The 19565-nt window shown below is 46.4% G+C and overlaps 1 protein-coding gene across 1 annotated transcript in view; it reads left to right on the top strand.

The window, feature by feature from the left end:
• LOC133351504 (potassium voltage-gated channel subfamily C member 1-like) overlaps positions 1 to 19285 on the top strand; it is a 102579-nt gene extending 83294 nt beyond the window's left edge. The window contains exon 3 of the mRNA XM_061566762.1: positions 13179 to 19285. Coding sequence (XP_061422746.1) covers positions 13179 to 13231 — 53 coding nt within the window. The 3' untranslated portion in view covers positions 13232 to 19285. The remainder of the gene's footprint in view (positions 1 to 13178) is intronic.
• Positions 19286 to 19565: the final 280 nt, after the last annotated feature.

Below are 19565 nucleotides of genomic sequence, written 5' to 3'. Positions count from 1 at the left end.
ATGAGATGGAGCGGTGAGATGAAGCGGTGAGATGGAGCGATGAGATGGAGCGGTGAGATGGAGCGGTGAGATGGAGCGGTGAGATGGAGCGATGAGATGGAGCGGTGAGATGGAGCGATGAGGTGGAGCGGTGAGATGGAGCGGTGAGATTGAGCGGTGAGATGGAGCAGTGAGATGGAGCGGTGAGATGGAGCGGTGAGATGAAGCGGTGAGATGGAGCGATGAGATGGAGCGATGAGATGGAGCGGTGAGATAGAGCGATGAGGTGGAGCGGTGAGATGGAGCGGTGAGATGGAGCAATGAGATGGAGCGATGAGATGGAGCAGTGAGATGGAGCGGTGAGATGGAGCGGTGAGATGGAGCGATGAGATGGAGCGATGAGATGGAGCGGTGAGATGGAGCGGTGAGATGGAGCAATGAGATGGAGCGATGAGATGGAGCGGTGAGATGGAGCGATGAGATGGAGCGATGAGATGGAGCAGTGAGATGGAGCGATGAGATGGAGCGGTGAGATGGAGCGGTGAGATGGAGCGGTGAGATGTAGCGATGAGGTGGAGCGGTGAAATGGAGCGATGAGATGGAGCAATGAGATGGAGCAGTGAGATGGAGCGGTGAGATGGAGCGGTGAGATGGAGCGGTGAGATGAAGCGGTGAGATGGAGCGATGAGATGGAGCGGTGAGATGAAGCGGTGAGATGAAGCGGTGAGATGGAGCGATGAGATGGAGCGATGAGATGGAGCGGTGAGATGGAGCGGTGAGATGGAGCGATGAGGTGGAGCGGTGAGATGGAGCGGTGAGATGAAGCGATGAGATGGAGCGGTGAGATGGAGCGGTGAGATGAAGCAGTGAGATGGAGCGATGAGATGGAGCAGTGAGATGGAGCGATGAGATGGAGCGGTGAGATGAAGCGGTGAAATGGAGCAATGAGATGGAGCGGTGAGATGGAGCGATGAGATGAAGTGATGAGATGGAGCGGTGAGATGGAGCGGTGAGATGGAGCCGTGAGATGGAGCGGTGAGATGGAGCGGTGAGATGGAGCGATGAGGTGGAGCGATGAGATGGAGTGATGAGGTGGAGCAGTGAGATGGAGCGGTGAGATGGAGCGGTGAGATGGAGCGGTGAGATGGAGCGGTGAGATGGAGCGGTGAGATGGAGCGGTGAGATGAAGCGGTGAGATGGAGCGGCTAGATGGAGCGGCTAGATGGAGCGGTGAGATGGAGCATGGAGATGGAGCAGTGAGATGGAGCGGTGAGATGGAGCGGTGAGATGGATGAGATGCGGCAATGAGATGAAGCGATAAGATGAAACAATGAGATGCAATGATGAGATGGATGAGATGCGGTGATGGAATGGGACGATGGGATGGAGCGATGAGATAGATGAGATGATGGTAGCAGCAATTGACCACGAGGCGTGGAAAGGCCTTCATCCAACAGAGGATAGACAATGGCTGATGATTTATGGACATGTAATTGGGGTGATATAATCCCTCCCTGATCCCTGCACCCCTTGTTCTCGAGCGATTTAATTAATTGTCACGGTTAAGAATCGTAATTCGATTAAAAAATCAATTATATATTTTTACACCTCGGTGAATGGCAGCACCTCTAGTGGTTACAGGTGTGATGTGAACCCATTATATACAGCGCATACGAGTACAAATGATTTTTGCACCCGGTATTTCACGCATGTGCTGTGTGAGCTTCCAAAAACCGGCACTGCTTCTCTGATGGTTGAATGCACTCAGGGAAATGAAAACATCTCATCAGAATTGGTGACGACATAGTCATTAAGTGAACAACCAATGGGAATGCTTGTTTGCATTTAGGAAAATAAGGCTTCAAAAAGACGGGGGGCCCAAGATCACAATGAGCAAAACAAAAAGTCACGTGCAACAAGTGGCATTACATAATTCGTAACATCCGTCAAGAGATGCAAGTGGAAACCCTTGGACAGCCGTGGAATGCGTCCCGGAATCAAAGGTGATGAAATAAAGGGGCAGATGAGAGAAGATCGGAGTGATTTTGTGTAAAACTGAACATTACCATGAAAAGCAATGTACCGATGGCGCTTACAAAAAGAAAGCTTGTAACCGGCGTTTTTTCCCCCCCACTTGCCACGACATGCGCTTTAGAAACATGAACATTGACACAGATGTGAAAGGCTGAAACATGCGCAAAAACCCATGGACGGATGTTATGCGCATCATAACACCGATGGACAGAAACACATGCACTTGAGGTCATGGAGATTGACCGATAAGTAAACTAATTGGGATTGAATCAGTCTGCCTCAGCAGCAGACCATGCTTTCCCACCTGATGACGGACGCTTGTGTTGCGCCCGAAACGTCGTGATTTATTTTATTTTATACCCACGTGACTTTACCGAAAGAACCAACTTGAGATTGGGCACGACATGACGCTTGAAGGAATTTATGACAGATGGACGAACCTAGCGATAGAATGGCAGCTGAAGGGGTGAACATCTCTGAGAGGGCGTATACTGCGGAGACGGAGTGACAAAGTCGACTCGTGTGCAGTCATCTGAATGATGGTAACGCCGCTGGATCGTGAAATATGCCGACAGCTTGGGGAGGCCTTCATCCAGGAGTAGATTGATCATGGCCGATGATGATGATGACTGCGAGCCCAATAATCGATATTATCCATGAATAGTAGACGCATTGCTTCACGGGTAACATGCATATATGCGATACATGATAGACCTCACAAAATCGAACGAGGTCTCATTCATACGGGACGGCATTTATAGCCGAGCTGAAATAAAAGCATTCCCAGATTTAACGCTCGCATATTCCTCTGCTCTCCCCATTAGTCGTGCTAAATATAGTTCCATGTTCCGTGTGGTGAAGGATGGAAGATCCGAACGTGCGCAAAGGAAGTATGGGAGAATGGAGCGGAGTGCAATATTACAGTCAATAGACATTCATTAGGTACGCTGGACCGCCTGTGAAATTCAAGCCCACTCTCGGTGTGTACGTGTGCGTGCGTGTCTCACACACACACACGCAAGCGTGCGTCTGGACTGCGTAACGTGCGTATGATAAAGTACTGTTGCTTGAAGTGGTTCGGCTCGATGTAACCACAACCACTGTTGAAGACCGCCGCTCCGACGAACCAAACGCGTGGCCACGCAAACTACGGCACCCACATCGGGGCGGTAAACACACGAGGGTTGGTTGCAGGGGCGGTTTCTTCATTAGGGCGATTGGGCGACGCACCACCAATGTCATTGACCCACAGAGTCATGCTAGCCGTCACTGTCAGCCTCTGGATATAGTCCAATCAGCGTCATGTCACGTTCTGTGGCGTACCGCCTCTTTTTGGGCGATTTCACCCCGGCTGAGAATCGCCCCAAGTGGCCCCATAGACTTACATTGAAAGATGTTTTTTTCGAACGGCGGGCGCTGCAATGCATTCTCTATGGCTTCCGGGAGGGCAAGCCCTAACGTGCTTACGTCATCATACGTGCTCACGTCATTATACGTAAGTACGTTTCATCCAACAATATAATTTATCGCCACCTAGTGGAATCTTCTTCTTGGTTCTTTCGGTAAAGTCACGTAGAAGGGAAGTAATAAAATAATAAAAATAAAACATAATAAAATTATTCTCACGACGTTTCGGCCACAACGCAAGTTATTCTCACGACGTTTCGGCCACAACGTTCCACTCACTGGCATGGTGCAGTGTGCATGGTAATGTATGGTGTCGTAATTGTATAGTAAATATATAGCAGTGTGATACACATTAGGGTGGGTAGAATAATACATAGTGTTATATTAAAATGGATAAGGCAGCAACTGCAGCAGCAGCAGCAACTGCAGCAGCAGCAGCAACTGCAGCAGCAGCAGCAACTGCAGCAGCAGCAGAAACTGCAGCAGCAGCAGCAACTGCAGCAGCAGCAGCAACTGCAGCTCCCTTTGATGCTGTTAATCCTGCATAATGCACATGCATATGCAGTACTAATCATATTCCTGCATTTCCCATAAATATGCTAAATTCCTCTTGATATGCAAATTCCTTTGTCAAGGCGCCCAGCTTATATATATGCTCCAAGCTCGTGTGCTGTTTCATTCAGACTCTGTCGCCTCGACGGACCTGGTTTTCACCTGAGGACGGCTGCTTGCGTTGTGGCCGAAACGTCGTGAGAATAATTTTATTATGTTTTATTTTTATTATTTTATTACTTCCCTTCTACGTGACTTTAACGAAAGAACCAAGAAGATGAATCCCTGCAGTCACGAAAGTTTTAAATCAAAATCTAGTGGAATCTTTAATAAAATAAACTTGAGTGGTTTGTTTTAATAGTGAGTATAGAAACAAACAAGATGTATTGTAAGAGTCACTTTATTTTTCATTAATATTAAAGAAGTGAAGTTGCCTTTACATGCTTAAGCTGTTAATTTATCCATTGCATGGGTGGACCTTATCCTTATCAATCATCCAGACATTTGCCCCCCCTGAGAGATTTTGCAGGAGCCGCCACTGGTTGGTTGTTCACACCGCGGCTTTCGATATTAAGAGACGAAAGGGGGAGGGGGATAAAAGCATCGTAGTGCATTGACGAAATCGGTCGAGCAAAAACAAAACATAAACGCGAGGCGTGCGGAACGCCGTCATTCGTGATGGCCTCTGTGTGGAGTTACTTCATACCGAGCGACGTTAAAAACGTGCCGAGTCAAAACAAGTGGCTTCACGTTCACGTGGACGTGGGGACGGGGAGTCACCACCCTGGGGGAATCACGAGTTAATGGTACACGGCAAAGGTGCAGCCCTGCAAGTGCCTGCATTGACGAAAGAACGAGCTCTGGGAGAGCACGTTCCAGAGGGCAGTTGGTCCGATCTTCCACGCTTCGCATATTGACTTTTTGTTAAAAGAGGTGAGAGTACCCACACTTTATCCCACCGCCGCGCGATTTGCAAACAGATGCAATGCGGTGTAGCTATTGACACCGCTGGGGTGGACTGAGGCGGGTGGATAATTTAAGAAACCTGCAGCATTGCTACAACTGCCGCTCAGGGAGATCGGATCAAAGCAGCAACCCCCAGATTATAACTCCATAGCACTCGACCATCACACCATGGCAGAACCTCGAGCGAAGGGGAGTGATTACAGATTCTTCTCAAAAGGACGTTTGCTTCTGACTTCTCTAACAAAGTAGACAACTCATTGAGTGGACGAGAGGACATTTTTGCACACAAAGTGCTTGCCACAAGTGAACCACAATACCCTTCTGAGCACGCGCCATCCTTGCAGCGGCTTTTGGTTGACCATCGAACGAAGGCGGTCACCGCATCGCGCGCTTTCAGACGCGCTTCTGCGGCCGTCTGGAACGCTCTTCCTTCCGATATTAAGAAGCCACTGGGGCTTCGCACTTTTGAATAATCTAGATTGAAAACTCACTTCTTTAGAACTGCGTTTTGTGCTCAGTTTGTCGTCCTTCCCCCGCACCTCTGATTAGCACGGTTGGCTACGTAAGGTGCGAATGAAGTTCAACGTACGTACATATATGCACAAACTGCCCGGGGATTTCTTCTCAATGACTATTAGTATGATCTGTTGCAGCACCGCCCAGTTGGATAGACGGATAAATAAATGGAGCGACTTTCCAACCTCACGTGGTGCAAATCAACGTCACACGTGACGTGACGAACCCTGGAGGGTTTTGGCCTCATGAATCCACGATGGCCAAACATCGAACGCCGGCTCTACACTTTAAGATATTAATGCAGTGGCATCCCATTGAACGTGTCAAGGCGAAACGGAAAGGTCTAACTCCTGGGCTGGCAACAACACAGTCGGTTCCTGCCGTTGCGCACTGAGCCCTCTGCCATCGCCCGTCGCCAGCAGCGACACCACCTACAACAGGAGTCCCGAACAGGACACGGACCGGTACCGGTACCGGTCCGTGGCCTGTTAGGAACCGGGCCGCACAGCAGCAGGAGGTGAGAGCGGTGAGTCCGCGCGTGGAACCCGCCCCCATTGTTTTATTATTCACCACTTCCGTCCGCGCCTCTTTCCCACAGTACGCACTTGTCTCAGTCACAGTTTTGGTTAAGCCCCACAAGCTGCTAACCCATAGTAGCCAAAATGAGTAAATTCAAATGTCGCTAGAGAGCTTCTTTGAAAAGGGGGAAGACCCAATGATGACCCCCCCCCCCCTGCCCCGGTCCGTGAAAAAATTGTCTTCCACGAAACCGGTCCCTGGTGCCAAGAAGGTTGGGGGCGCTGACCTAAAGAAGGATACCTCCCAGCACGCTCGCAATTGTATGGACGACAAAGAGTTGACGCAGTCGTGTTGTTGTTGTGTTTAGTTTGTTGTTGTGTTTAGTTTGTTGTTGTTGTCCTTCCCCGCACCTCCGAATGGCACGGTTGGCTACGTACGGTGCGAGAGGACTTCAACACACATACGAAAGTTCTTTTGGACAATTCCCAACCAAAATTTTAAGCGTTTATGCGTTGTGTGCATGTTACTGTGGGCACGATGACTCTTGCAATATGCTCCAATATGAACTGGATGTTTAGCATACAGTTGTATTGTGATGGGGGGAAATAACGTTACAGAAAACCGGCTAAATTTAAGTGTTCTGCATTACGTTTTTAATGTCCACGTTATTGATCTTCATGAAGTAAGAAATATTTAATATCAATGGAAGAACTCCACGACTCCATGAAGTGGCCCCGAGGCTTTCCATAACGTAAGGGACATTGGCCAATTACAGCCAACGTGAGTTGAACGTGGACAATTAGACCCAAGCCGAAACATAACATGTAAAAAATAATGTTTTTTTTTTTATGATAGAATATAGTATTGTCATCAGTATGACTTAAGTATACCAAGTTTGCAGTCGATACCACATTGGGGAGCGGGTTAAAATTGAGTTACAAGATTTGAGGATACAACAACGACAACAACAGAGAGAGTGAGTTAACACATTCCTGCGGAGGGAGCTGGTAGGAACGTTGGGTTGCTCGGTCAATGGCCAGGGTCAACGGCGGCATGGTGTATTCCGCAAATATGCCCGACTGTGAGGGCGGGCACAAGCCGGCGTGAGTAGGTTAAACGTTGAGTTTTATAAGGGCACCACGGTGTGACCAGCCCCTCCCCACCCAGCCCCTCCCCACCCTCCCCTCCCCTCCCCACCCAGCCCCTCCTTCCCCACCCAGCCCCTCCCTGCACGACGAACGGACGGACACAACAATCCCCTGTGGGCTGGTGTAACCAGGAGGTTCCTACCAGTAAAAGGCGTGTAAGTCAAATGAGTACATCCGAGGACAGACGCATGCTGTAAAGCGCTCGCACGGTTTCTGTCTTCCTCGCTTTACTTGCAACGTCCTTAAAAGTTACAGCCGGGGCGGGTGTTCGCTAGAGGCCGACCGAAAGTAAAAAATAGACTTTCGGCCTCTAGTGTTCGCCTCTCTCTCTCTCTCCTTCTTACGACGCTGCATTGTGCCATGTTGATTGAAAACAGAAAACGGGAGTCATCGGTCAAAACATCGCAAAGCTTTGATGGACACCGATTGATTCCTGAGTCACTCCAGACAAGCGATGCAAATGTACACTGGCGCGACTCAAGCAACCAAAAAAAAATCAATAGAGCAACGCGGACATTTATTTTGACTAAAATCACCTGATCCTGCTGTCACGAATGCCTTTGCCAAGAGTTATCCCGCTTAATTTACCCAACGAAAGAAAGCCGTCGCTTTAATAAAAAAAGAAAAGCACCATGCGATTCAGCTTGCATCACTTAACGTCTCACAAACATTGTACGTGCACGCGTTGCAGCCCTTTGTGTCGATCAACTGCCGGAAGAGGTCACCTTCCCGCGGGAGTTTTTTTTTCTTTCTCTTCTGATATACTTCACCACGCCGGTCAATGATGGTCGACGAAGGCCGGGAGCATAGACCCGGGAGAGTAACGTCCAGTACAACCATGGATGTGGCTGCACTGCCCTCTGCTGCTCCGACCACGCAGCGTAGAGCAAACTGCGGTGCATTGTGGCCACCCATTGATGCACTGACCCAGCCTCAACACCTGTTTAAGCTTCCAACATCTGATGAGATGGGACACTTTGACGCGTAGGCTTTCCGCGATCAATATCATCCGTAATATTTTTTTTGGGTTAGATCGCTTAAATATATAAGTGTGTCGTTAAACCCGCCACCACCCGACACAGCCAATTTGTAAGGTTTGTCACGTAAGCAAAACGTGCCAATGCGCATTAATCCAGGGCAATGTGTTCATAGGAGCACTAAATGCTCGATTATAATACATTGATTATACTAGCAGGACTTAAGTGCGCAAAAGTGTGGCTTTTTAAAGGTTGCCAACTCGCCCACAACTGCCTTTTTCAAATATGATTCTACAGACATCCCACGATTGTATGCAGCTTAGACGCATTCGTGATTTAAAACAATTGCCTTTGCGGGAGGGTAAAATAATCAAGGGCATTTGCCTGCACAGCAAATAGCCCCGCTGCTTCTAATTCAATTACACCGTGCCAAGCATCACACGTCACGCTACAAACAGAGGATTTCCTGTTTAGCAACCAAGACACGAATTGTAAACGATTTTGAGCCGTTCCGCTTCCAGTGGCGTAGGGCTCTCTGCGTCGCCATTGGCTGCTGGGCGACGCAGAGAAGAAGGAGACCACTAATGTGGTGCCATGTGGCAGCCCTGACAAGCGAGAGAGAGAGAGCCAGAGACATCTATTTACATTTGAAGACAACAACAACAATAAACGCCAGTTGTCGTTTTTGCAATTGGACATTGCCCGCATTGCTCGTCTGCACTCAGTTGCGCTGCGTTTTGATTTTATTCATCTGTGTGGGTTGGGGGGGTGGGCGCACCAATGTAAATCCATCACTTCTTTTAACACGTACGCTTTCGCGACCAATATTATTCGTAACAAAGTCAGGGGTTTGTGGATCGCGCAAGCAAAGAAACACGACCGTGCTGCGAGTCCCTCAGCCTGTCTGCCGGGCTCAGGGAGCGTTCAGTCGGCGGATGACATCGCAGCGAGATGTGTTTGCTGAGCCGAGCGGGTGTGAGGTGAAGCAAGGTGAAGGCGCAGCACTGCAACTTCCCGCTGACGTCACTGCTGGCACGAGGGTCCTCGCTTGAGGGAGCTCCCCCAAGCGAGGACCCTTCGATTGGCACGGTTGGCTACGTACGGCGCGAAAAGAAGTTCAACATCCATGAATATCATCATGGGACCTCGCTCACCCCGAGCTCTCATTACTCTGCTAGTGCGTTGTCTTTGAAGTGTGCGCCTTTTGGCGTCATCTGGTCGAACACCATACGAGACTAGGCTCTAAAGAAAGCTGTCTCTGATGTGGACCAATCAGTTTCAAGGACAATGCATACATTATCAGAGTATTGTTTTTTTTACATTTGACTGCAAGTATTGTGGTTAACGTAAACATGATTCCTTGCCAAATGTGTCAGTTTTGTTGCCAGAAAAAAAGGGGAAAAACCCTATTAGTATAATCCATGCATACCTATGGAGCCGCCGAGAGGGCGTTTGGCCTAATGTTCTACACTGGCAAGGCATCTTGGAACTGGCCATTGTTTCAACTGCCACGTGAAGAGATCGAATCATACCGGTGACCTCTGGATTGCACCTCCAGTCTCGATAACCATTACATCACGGAAGCATCCATTTCCATGTTACGCCCCTTGCATATGCGAGTGTTTTATTATTATTCTTCCAAGCACTGTGGTTTCGTCCCACATACAACGCGCTCGTTTAAGGAATCGTCCATGCATCCCAGTTACAGAATCCTACTGAAAAGAGCCCCTGGGTTCAATGAGACAATTACAATCCCGCTCTTGCTCCTCGGCATTGTTGTTGGGAGAGTTTCGCTGGGGGCTTCCCACTTGATTTTAAACGTATATGAAGCAGAAATAATTTTCGTGAGTGTCCCAAAAGAAAATATAATGCCTTTCTACCTGGAATGCATCTGATCCCCTGGGAACTCGGAAGCTGAGCAAGTTTGAGCCTGGTCCGTATCTGGATGGGCAATCGCCATGTATAACACATTCCTGCGGAGGGAGCTGGTAGGAACGTTGGGTTGCTCGGTCAATGGCCAGGGTCAACGGCGGCGTGGTGTATTCCGCAAATATACCCGACTGTGAGGGCGGGCACAAGCCGGCGTGAGTAGGTTAAACGTCTAGTTTTATAAGGGCACCACGGGGTGACCAGCCTCTCCCCACCCAGCCCAACCCCTTCCACTCCCCACCCAGCCCCACCCTCCCCACTCTCCCCACCCAGCCCCTCCCCACCCTCCCCTCCCCACCCAGCCCCTCCCTCCCCACCCGGCCCCTCCCTGCACGACGGACACAATAATCCCCTGTGGGCTGGTGTACCCAGGAGGTTCCTACCAGTAAAACGGGTGTTGTAGGTGTTGTGAGCAGTTAGAGGATAGTGACGAAGCACCACCCAACATCCATGAGTTGTTCTTTGCTCTCCTCACCTTCACCAACCCACACTGGCCAACGTGGTGGAGTTTTTTTTTAAAGTAATCAATGGAATAAAAGTGGGCAGAATCCAAATTAAAAAATAAATATATTAATGGAAATGAGCCCCACTTTGGCATTTGGTGATGACACGGCAGTCACTTGGCGCACGGAGTGAGCTGGGGCAGCCTCATTGCACCCCCGAGTTCTCTACCCGGTGAAGCTCAAAGCAGCCCGAGCCAAATGTCGTCCCCACGTTGATGTTGCAATCAGTCGTAGGAAGTCTTCAGCTACCGGCGAGGAGCTTTGAACATTCAGGATTTAATCCGGACATTGTCCACGTATAAATAAATATTTTTAGTAAACGTGAGAATCTTGTCGGGTTAATGACAATAATTTTACCAAATAATTACGTGCTGCCACGTGGCCTAACTCAAACACAACAATGGATCGTGGTGAAGTATGGACAGATCACCGTCACGGACTGCTCGGTTGTGGGGAGGATCATCCAGCAGTGGACGGACAAAAACAAGCTGGACACGTACTGCACAAGTTACATCCGGAGGGGATTATAGAAAGGCAGTGCTATATTTAGAAGTGACGATAACAGGTAAATCTAGTCTAGACAGATGCACAATACCCTCTGATCCATGGGGATATTTTTTTTTATCAAATAAAATATTGTTTCAAAAAGTTGTACGTGTGCGCAGATCAGGAAAACTTTGTTTAATTAAATGAAATTCAAGCTATGAGAATCACCTTATCAGGGATGCTGGCAGAATGTCTGCAAGGCCCGCCAATATATTTGGCTGTGATCAATGTTTGGTTTATTTCAGTAAAGCTTTGCAGCACACTGAGCCAGAAAAGCAAAGCACAAGATGCACTAGATTCTTTAATATTACTAATGGGAGGTGGACCCCTAGTTCACATGGCAGCGTAATGTGCCAGCAACTGCTGAAACCCTTGGTTAGAATCGGGGCAGTCACCAACCATGATTAAACCAAGCGTGGTAAGTCTCAAGTCCCGTCACTAGTTTATTGTTTCAAGTAATTTGGCAAAATTTCAGCCCTTGGAATTAAAAAAAATATAAGTTTGTCTCTCAGGCGACAATCATCACTTTGATGTATTATGGAAATTGTGCACAATAAGTGATGGGTCCTTGCAACCCCCTCAGCTCACAAGAGTCTGCTAAATTCACAACAATAGCAACGGTATTGAGATTATTGGCTTGAATCGTGAAACGTATCAAATTGCCGGGGATGGAAGGGGTGGGGGGGGGGGCAGGGTTGGATTTAGGTTTGTGGGGGGGGGGGGGGGCTTGGCGTTGGTTTTGGTTTTGGGGGGCCCTCAGTCTTTTCAGCTAAATTACTCTTTCACCACGACACATCCCGATACCAAACACTCGATTGTGATATTCACCTGGGTCATTTCAGTTCCTGCTTTAAAGCTTTAAATGCGTTATACAAATCGTAACGCTAAATCAAAGTAAAAATAAACAAAAGTATTTAATGTTGGTACATGGTAATACACACAGTGATGCATTGGCTTTAATTAACAAATGACCCATAGGACGTATCATAATGCTAAGTATTGCTTGTCACCTATTATAAAGCGGTATACTGTATACAAGGTGGCCGAAAAGTCAGGACACAAATGGTTGTTAATTAATGTGTGTTAACACTGGCATTAGAACATTTTAATTAGTATGCTTTATGTTAATATTTGTGTCTATTATAATTACTAATATCTATTTTCTTTTTCCTGTGGGGTCAACCAAAAACGTGTAATTTGCTAAACTCGACCAAGACCCCTGAATGAATTGAAACAAAACATAATTGATGAATGTTCACAAATTGCACTTGTAATATTAAAAAAGTCTTAAATTAAGTTGAAAAGATAATACATTCGTGCATTAATGTTAACGGAAGCCGGTTTTAATATTTATTAAAATATATGAAATAACCCTACGTGATTTCAACTTGATTTGGAGCTTTCGTGACTACAGGAATTACTCTTTGGTTCTTTCGGTAAAGTCACGTAGAAAGAAAAAATAATTAAATAATAGCACACGACGTTTCGATTGCAACACAAGCAAACATCATCAGGTACGTACCTCTTCTTGGTTCATTCGATAAAGTCACGTAGAAGGGAAATAATAAAATAATAAAAATAAAACATAATAAAATATAATTCTCACGACGTTACGGCCACAACACAAGCAGACCTGTTCTTCACCTGAGGACGGCTGCTTGCGTTGTGGCCGAAACGTCGTGAGAATTGTATTTTATTATGTTTTATTTTTATTATTTTATTATTTCCCTTCTACGTGACTTTACCGAAAGAACCAAGAAGATGAATCCCTGCAGTCACGAAAGCTTTAAATCAAAATTTAGATACGTACCTGATAATGATTGCTTGTGTTGCAATCGAAACGTCCTACGTGATTTGTTAAAATAAATATAATAACCCGGTGTCCTGACTTTTGCTCGACCCGGTGCATTGCCCCCCCCCCCTCTCTTCAAAATCCAGAGTCTCGGACTACAGCCACTAAAGCCCCCGCATGAATCCGGCCCTGCAGGTGCGCGAGGACGAATAGGGGGCATTGTGTTCTATTGCAGTACGCTACTGCGGTCGTGTAACTCGCAGTGTTGATACATCTTCATTTTGATCATGCGTCAATGTATCGTTCCCAGGTTCCTGGGGTGAGAAAGTGATTCCAGACCCTTTCATGGAAGACTGCAGTTGATGGAGAGAACTTTGCCCCTCTCCACGAAGTGTCAAGCTCAAGAGGAAACGCTGCGGTTAAATTATTTGGCCGATCTCGTTTGGGCTCATACCTGCTTTGACAGGGCCTGCGCTGGAGCGCGATGTGCAAGCCTCAGCTCATGACTGTTACCGTAAGTGTAACATTCAATCTGTGTTGGAGGCGGCGGCGGCGGCTGGTGGTGGTGGTGGCACACGCCCGTATGGTGGCGATTTGGAGGTGGGTTTTAGTGGATCAGCCAGAGCTGGTGAAGATCGCTGTGCCACGCTGTGAGATTCCCAACCAAATAGGGATGACGAGGTGGCCGACAGATGGCAGCACGGGAAGACGATTGCTGGCTTGTTTGCGAACGAGAGAGTGTTGACACACACTCGTAATTAAGCAGTATACTTTGAGTAGCCACGTTCACCAATACTCAATACTGTACATTAAATAAAACATTGCTCAAACATTCCAATGCAAAACCACCTACCTGTCCCATTTAGAAACAACGTGCGTTTAGAGTATTTGGCTGCTATACATTTGCACGTGATGATCCACTGCATCAGGCTATCGTCTGTGGCCAGGTCGCTTCTAAATAAAACAGCTATTAGGCTGTGGGCCTTACCTGATTTAAAAAAATGGTTTAGTTTTAGTTTTTTAGTTCCCCCCTCCCCTCCCGAGTCTTAAGACTCCGTAAGACTTTCCTGGATAAAGTAATAATAATAATGCATTATAGATCCTTCATTAACCTATGAATTCATCTGGAATCAGACGTGCTTATCCTGCTGCTTCCCCCAGGTAAATATCCCATCAGCAGGTGTCTGTCCATTAGTACGGTGAAGCTTCTGCTCCTACTATCTGTGACTCCTGTTGTTCGGAAGTCCTCATATAATCCGTGAAAACGCCTCAAATCACGGAAAAATAGATTCTAATATCCGTTGTTGTTTTTGTTACGTGAATAAGAAACACTTTACCCTGAAGTTCTGGTCGAAGCAAAAGTTAATCTTGGTAGTGTTATTGGGGATTATTGGCCTTCTGAATGTGGTCACCAGAGGTGTGGACTCGAGTCATGTGACTTGGACTCGAGTCAGACTCGAGTCATGAATTTGATGACTTCAGACTCGACTTGGACTTGCATAACAATGACTTTGTCCCACCTCTGAGGTGTGGACTCGAGTCATGTGACTTGGACTCGAGTCAGACTCGAGTCATGAATTTGATGACTTCAGACTCGACTTGGACTTGCATAACAATGACTTTGTCCCACCTCTGAGGTGTGGACTCGAGTCATGTGACTTGGACTCGAGTCAGACTCGAGTCATGAATTTGATGACTTCAGACTCGACTTGGACTTGCATAACAATGACTTTGTCCCACCTCTGGTGGTCACCATATCTAAAATCAATCCTTCTATTAATCGTTTTTTTTCTTGGATAGGCGTCATGGTGCCGAACACGTATCTACTTATCTGCAGATACGTTTGTGAAAGAGGAGTTATGGGCCTTACCTGCTAAAGTAAATAGAAAAGTGTTGAGTTTTTCGTTTAGGTGAATACTTATCCGGATAAGAGGATTTCCACTGCACCGAGGGACAGAGTGCTGTCTGCCATGTGATATATGTACAGTATAACCAAAGCCCCATGTTGCTTTATTGGAGGCGACTCAAGATTGTCTCTACTCCTGTAAATACAAATAATTAAACGTTTGCCAGCTACTCATTCATGCGCAATTGTAGGCGACATACATAAAAACAAATAATAAACATTTTCGCGTGCACATAGTTGTGAAGCACTTACAATGGAGGATGATCAAATCAAACGTTTGAAAGCTTTTGAGAAACTGAAGTTGCTATTAATTTGGTTTATTAGTTTAGCAGATGCCGTTAGGTCTACGGCATTTATTCATCACGCGCAGTCTACGTTTAAATGAGCAATGGCCAAATGTGCAATTTTGTTGAGTGTACGTAATGGGTTGCACTTTTGTCTGCTGATGGATCTTGCTTCGGGAAATGCATCCGAGCGTGTCCTACAGCGCTAACACTCCCATTTGTTTCAGAGTCAAGGTGAAGCACTGTGTGAAGAATCTATCTCCTATGCTATGTTGTATCGTCAGTCCGGCGCCCACCAGTTTTCAGACAAGATTTTGTTTTCAATTCCAAACTCTAAACATACATACCAGGAATGAGTTTCTAATTTAACATTTTTATTCGTTTACCAGATGACTTCTGCCCAATTGCATATTCTTTTTTGGACTATTGGAGTAATTAAATTGATTACTTTATAGTCTTAACCACCATGTACCTAATCCAATAAAAGTACAATCACTTAAAATATATTAATTTAGCATAAGAAACATATCTTTTTTTATCTTTTAAGACTATTTATTACCATGACCCTTAAATATGGTTCACAATGCTTAAATGTATTCGTTGCAATCATTAAACATTCCTTAATTATCATTTTCATTTCAAATCCGTTTCATTGCCTTCAAACAAAACACGTTCCATCTCACCATCGTTAGAATGAGGGACACTTTTAATCCGGGAGTGTCTACATCTCGGACCTCTTTCTCGCGGGGTCCTCCTGCGTTTGGCATGTTTTTCAAAGTCCTCGTTTGAGTTGTTTTGCTCTGGACAACTGGGAGATATACTCTTAATTTTTTCGGTAAAGTCACGTAGGTAAAAAATTAATTAAAATTAATAAAAAAAAATAACGACGTTTCGGAGGCAACACAAGTCTCTGTCATCAGGTAGGACCGTCACAGCCAGATTTGCTGTATCACTTGATACACAGCCAGATTTGCTGTATCAGCCAGATTTGCTGTATCACTTGATACACAGCCAGATTTGTGTTATCAGCCAGATTTGCTGTATCACTTGATACACAGCCAGATTTGCTGTATCAGCCAGATTTGCTGTATCACTTGATACACAGCCAGATTTGCTGTATCAGCCAGATTTGCTGTATCACTTGATACACAGCCAGATTTGCTGTATCAGCCAGATTTGCTGTATCACTTGATACACAGCCAGATTTGCTGTATCAGCCAGATTTGCTGTATCACTTGATACACAGCCAGATTTGCTGTATCAGCCAGATTTGCTGTATCACTTGATACACAGCCAGATTTGCTGTATCAGCCAGATTTTCTGTATCACTTGATACACAGCCAGATTTGCTGTATCAGCCAGATTTGCTGTATCACTTGATACACAGCCAGATTTGCTGTATCAGCCAGATTTGCTGTATCACTTGATACACAGCCAGATTTGCTGTATCAGCCAGATTTGCTGTATCACTTGATACACAGCCAGATTTGCTGTATCAGCCAGATTTGCTGTATCACTTGATACACAGCCAGATTTGCTGTATCAGCCAGATTTGCTGTATCACTTGATACACAGCCAGATTTGCTGTATCAGCCAGATTTGCTGTATCAAGTGGGAGATCGTCAATCGATGTTCGCCGGTCGCTGGGCTGACGATGCCATGGAGTCGTGGACTTCCCACTTGACAGGGTGGTCCCACGTGAAGGCTACCATCTTCCGCTCCACTTCCTTATTGTAATAAGGGGGAACATTATTTTCGTGTAGGTGGGAGACCTATGCATCAGCTGTCAACCCCTTATCAGTGCCCTACTTTATCACAGACCAATTCAGACCTTATTGGTCACCCCGTGCCCCTTATAAACCTCAAAGTTCATCCTACAAAGTCCCATCGCAAGGGAGAAACACAAACAGATCGACAAAACAAAATTGCCCGTATTCAAACGGCTGTGGACCTGAAAATTCAACTTCCCTGTACAAGAACGCGGGGTAAACCGTATGGGTTGACAGGTATGCCGATGTACCAGGCGAAAATCCTACCTATGCATGGGAGGGAGATAACTCAAAGTGCATACAGAAATTCTAATTAATAAAAGTAAACATAAAAATAAAATAAAAATCACGACGTTTCGGAGGCAACACAAGCTTCCGTCTTCAGGTGGAACAGTCACAGCACGATAGCTGTATCAAGTGAGAAAAATTCCAAGAAACCCGTATTTGTATATATACTGGTTGAGGGTGGGAGGAGCCAAGGTAGGCCCTGAATATTATTTTTGTGAGGTTCGGTGCGGCTTTTTTTTTACCTACGTGACTTTACCGAAAAAACCTAAGCATATGAATCCTTGCAGTCACGAAAGCTTCAAATCTAGAATGCATACGGAAGGCGGGTTCACATATCAGCTGCTTTTGTTGTACTGCCATCTGCTGGCCACAGACTCGAAGTGCAGCTGTTTAGAATGTTCCACAAATCCCTATCGCAGATGTGCGGCTCTGAAAGTGCCTTGCGACGTTTAAGGCTCCGCCAGAGATGAGACAAAGATCCCCCGTATAGCCTTAACTGACTGTAGGGGCAAGTGCTGTTAGCGAGCACCTATGAAGGCCGCCACGGCACAGGAGAGGCTGGGTGGCCAACACCACGCCCGGCCGCCTTTGTCTCCCCAGTGGCGAAGTTTTTACATATCGCACCAGGTACTCATTTGAGGCCTAGTCGACCTAGGGGAGGCCCAGGACCGATTCAGATAAAACTCTAGCACATATATTCACACGCATTCACACACAAACAACAACAACCACAGCCGCCATTCGCCACTAAGCGGCTGTGGAGTCACCACGGCGCTTGTGCCAGGCTAGGTGCACACACATTGACACTGTCACACACTGACACTCTCTCACACACTGACACACTCTCACACACTGACACTCACACACTGACACACTCACACACTGACACCCTCACACACACTGACACTCACACACACTCTCACACACACTGACACTCACACACACTCTCACACACACTGACACTCACACACACTCTCACACACACTGACACTCTCTCACACAATGACACTCACACACTCTCACACACACTGACACTCACACACACTGACACTCTCTCACACACACTGACACTCTCTCACACACTGACACCCTCACACTCACACACTCTCTCACACACTGACACTCTCCCACACACTGACACCCTCACACACACTGACACTCACACACTGACACCCTCACACACTGACACCCTCTCACACACTGACACACACACACACTCTCACACACACTGACACTCAGACACACTCTCACACACATTGACACTCTCTCATACACTGACACTCTCAACACCACACTGACACCCTCACACACACTGACACTCTCAGTTAGCTCACAACATCTCTAGCTCATGCAGTGACTACTTTGGCTTCCTATATTCAGCCAAACAGAAGCTGCTTGGGCATACGGTGACTGGACTTGTAGGCCCATGAGGATTCTAGGATGGGATGTGCGTTATAAATTTGAATTATTATCATGACCCATCCAATGGATCCTCGCCTGCTGGAGTAGCCTGCTGATGCTCCAATGTCGAGATCATTTCAAGGATTTGTGAGGTTCTCACATAATCCACTATGAATATTCCCAGAAAGGAGCGTAGGCAGGCCAGCCTGTATATATCAAGTCAACGCAAGCGTCCTGGTAAAGGGGTCCATATTTGGGAAGTAGAGAGAAGAGAGGATAGTTTTGTGGCTGAGAAGCCGCTGTTCTGAGTTACAGGCCAGGCAACTGCCACACAATGTTACATTGTTACGTAGCCGATGCAAGATATTGTCACTAGACTGATTGGAAGAGGCCTCCACTGCAAAACCACAGCTCTTCAAGTGCACCCTGCTCAGGCACAGATACTCAAAAGACAAATACAAAGATTCCCCCCTCCCCCCCATGTATAGCCTTAACAGACTGATGGGGCAAGTGCTGTTTGTGTTGCACAGGAACTCCTCCACCCTCTTCACAAGCACCCCATTACTCGTAGATAGTTAAGAGTAATTGAATACACAAGTATCCAGGCAGATATTTTGTTTTGGTGGGGCTGATAGGCTCCACTTATTTGCTCTAGATTTGAAGCTTTCGTGACTGCAAGGATTCATACTCTTAGTTTTTTCGGTAAAGTCACGTAGGTAAAAATAAATAATAACAAAAATATATATATAAATAATAATATAAATAAATGCCTTCGAAACGTCGTGATTTATTATTTTATTTCTATTAATATTTCTATTATTTTTTATTGTTATTATTTATTTTTACCTACGTGACTTTACCGAAAAAACCTAAGAGTATGTCCACTTATTTTTGTCTAGTTCCAGGTTGAGCAGCAGTCTCTCTTTCTCAAAGTAAGCGACAATTACCCACCCCTCGGCTTACATGGCATAGCTGATGAGTAGGGAGCCACGCCAATCCTTCTATCTGTATAAGATGGAATTCATGCTGGTACAACCAATGGAATACTT

The sequence above is a fragment of the Lethenteron reissneri genome, chromosome 37, assembly GCF_015708825.2.
Source record: "Lethenteron reissneri isolate LAM-NWPU_2019-01 chromosome 37, ASM1570882v1, whole genome shotgun sequence".
Classification (NCBI taxonomy): domain Eukaryota; kingdom Metazoa; phylum Chordata; class Hyperoartia; order Petromyzontiformes; family Petromyzontidae; genus Lethenteron; species Lethenteron reissneri.
This window is presented reverse-complemented; position numbering and strand designations above follow the sequence as displayed.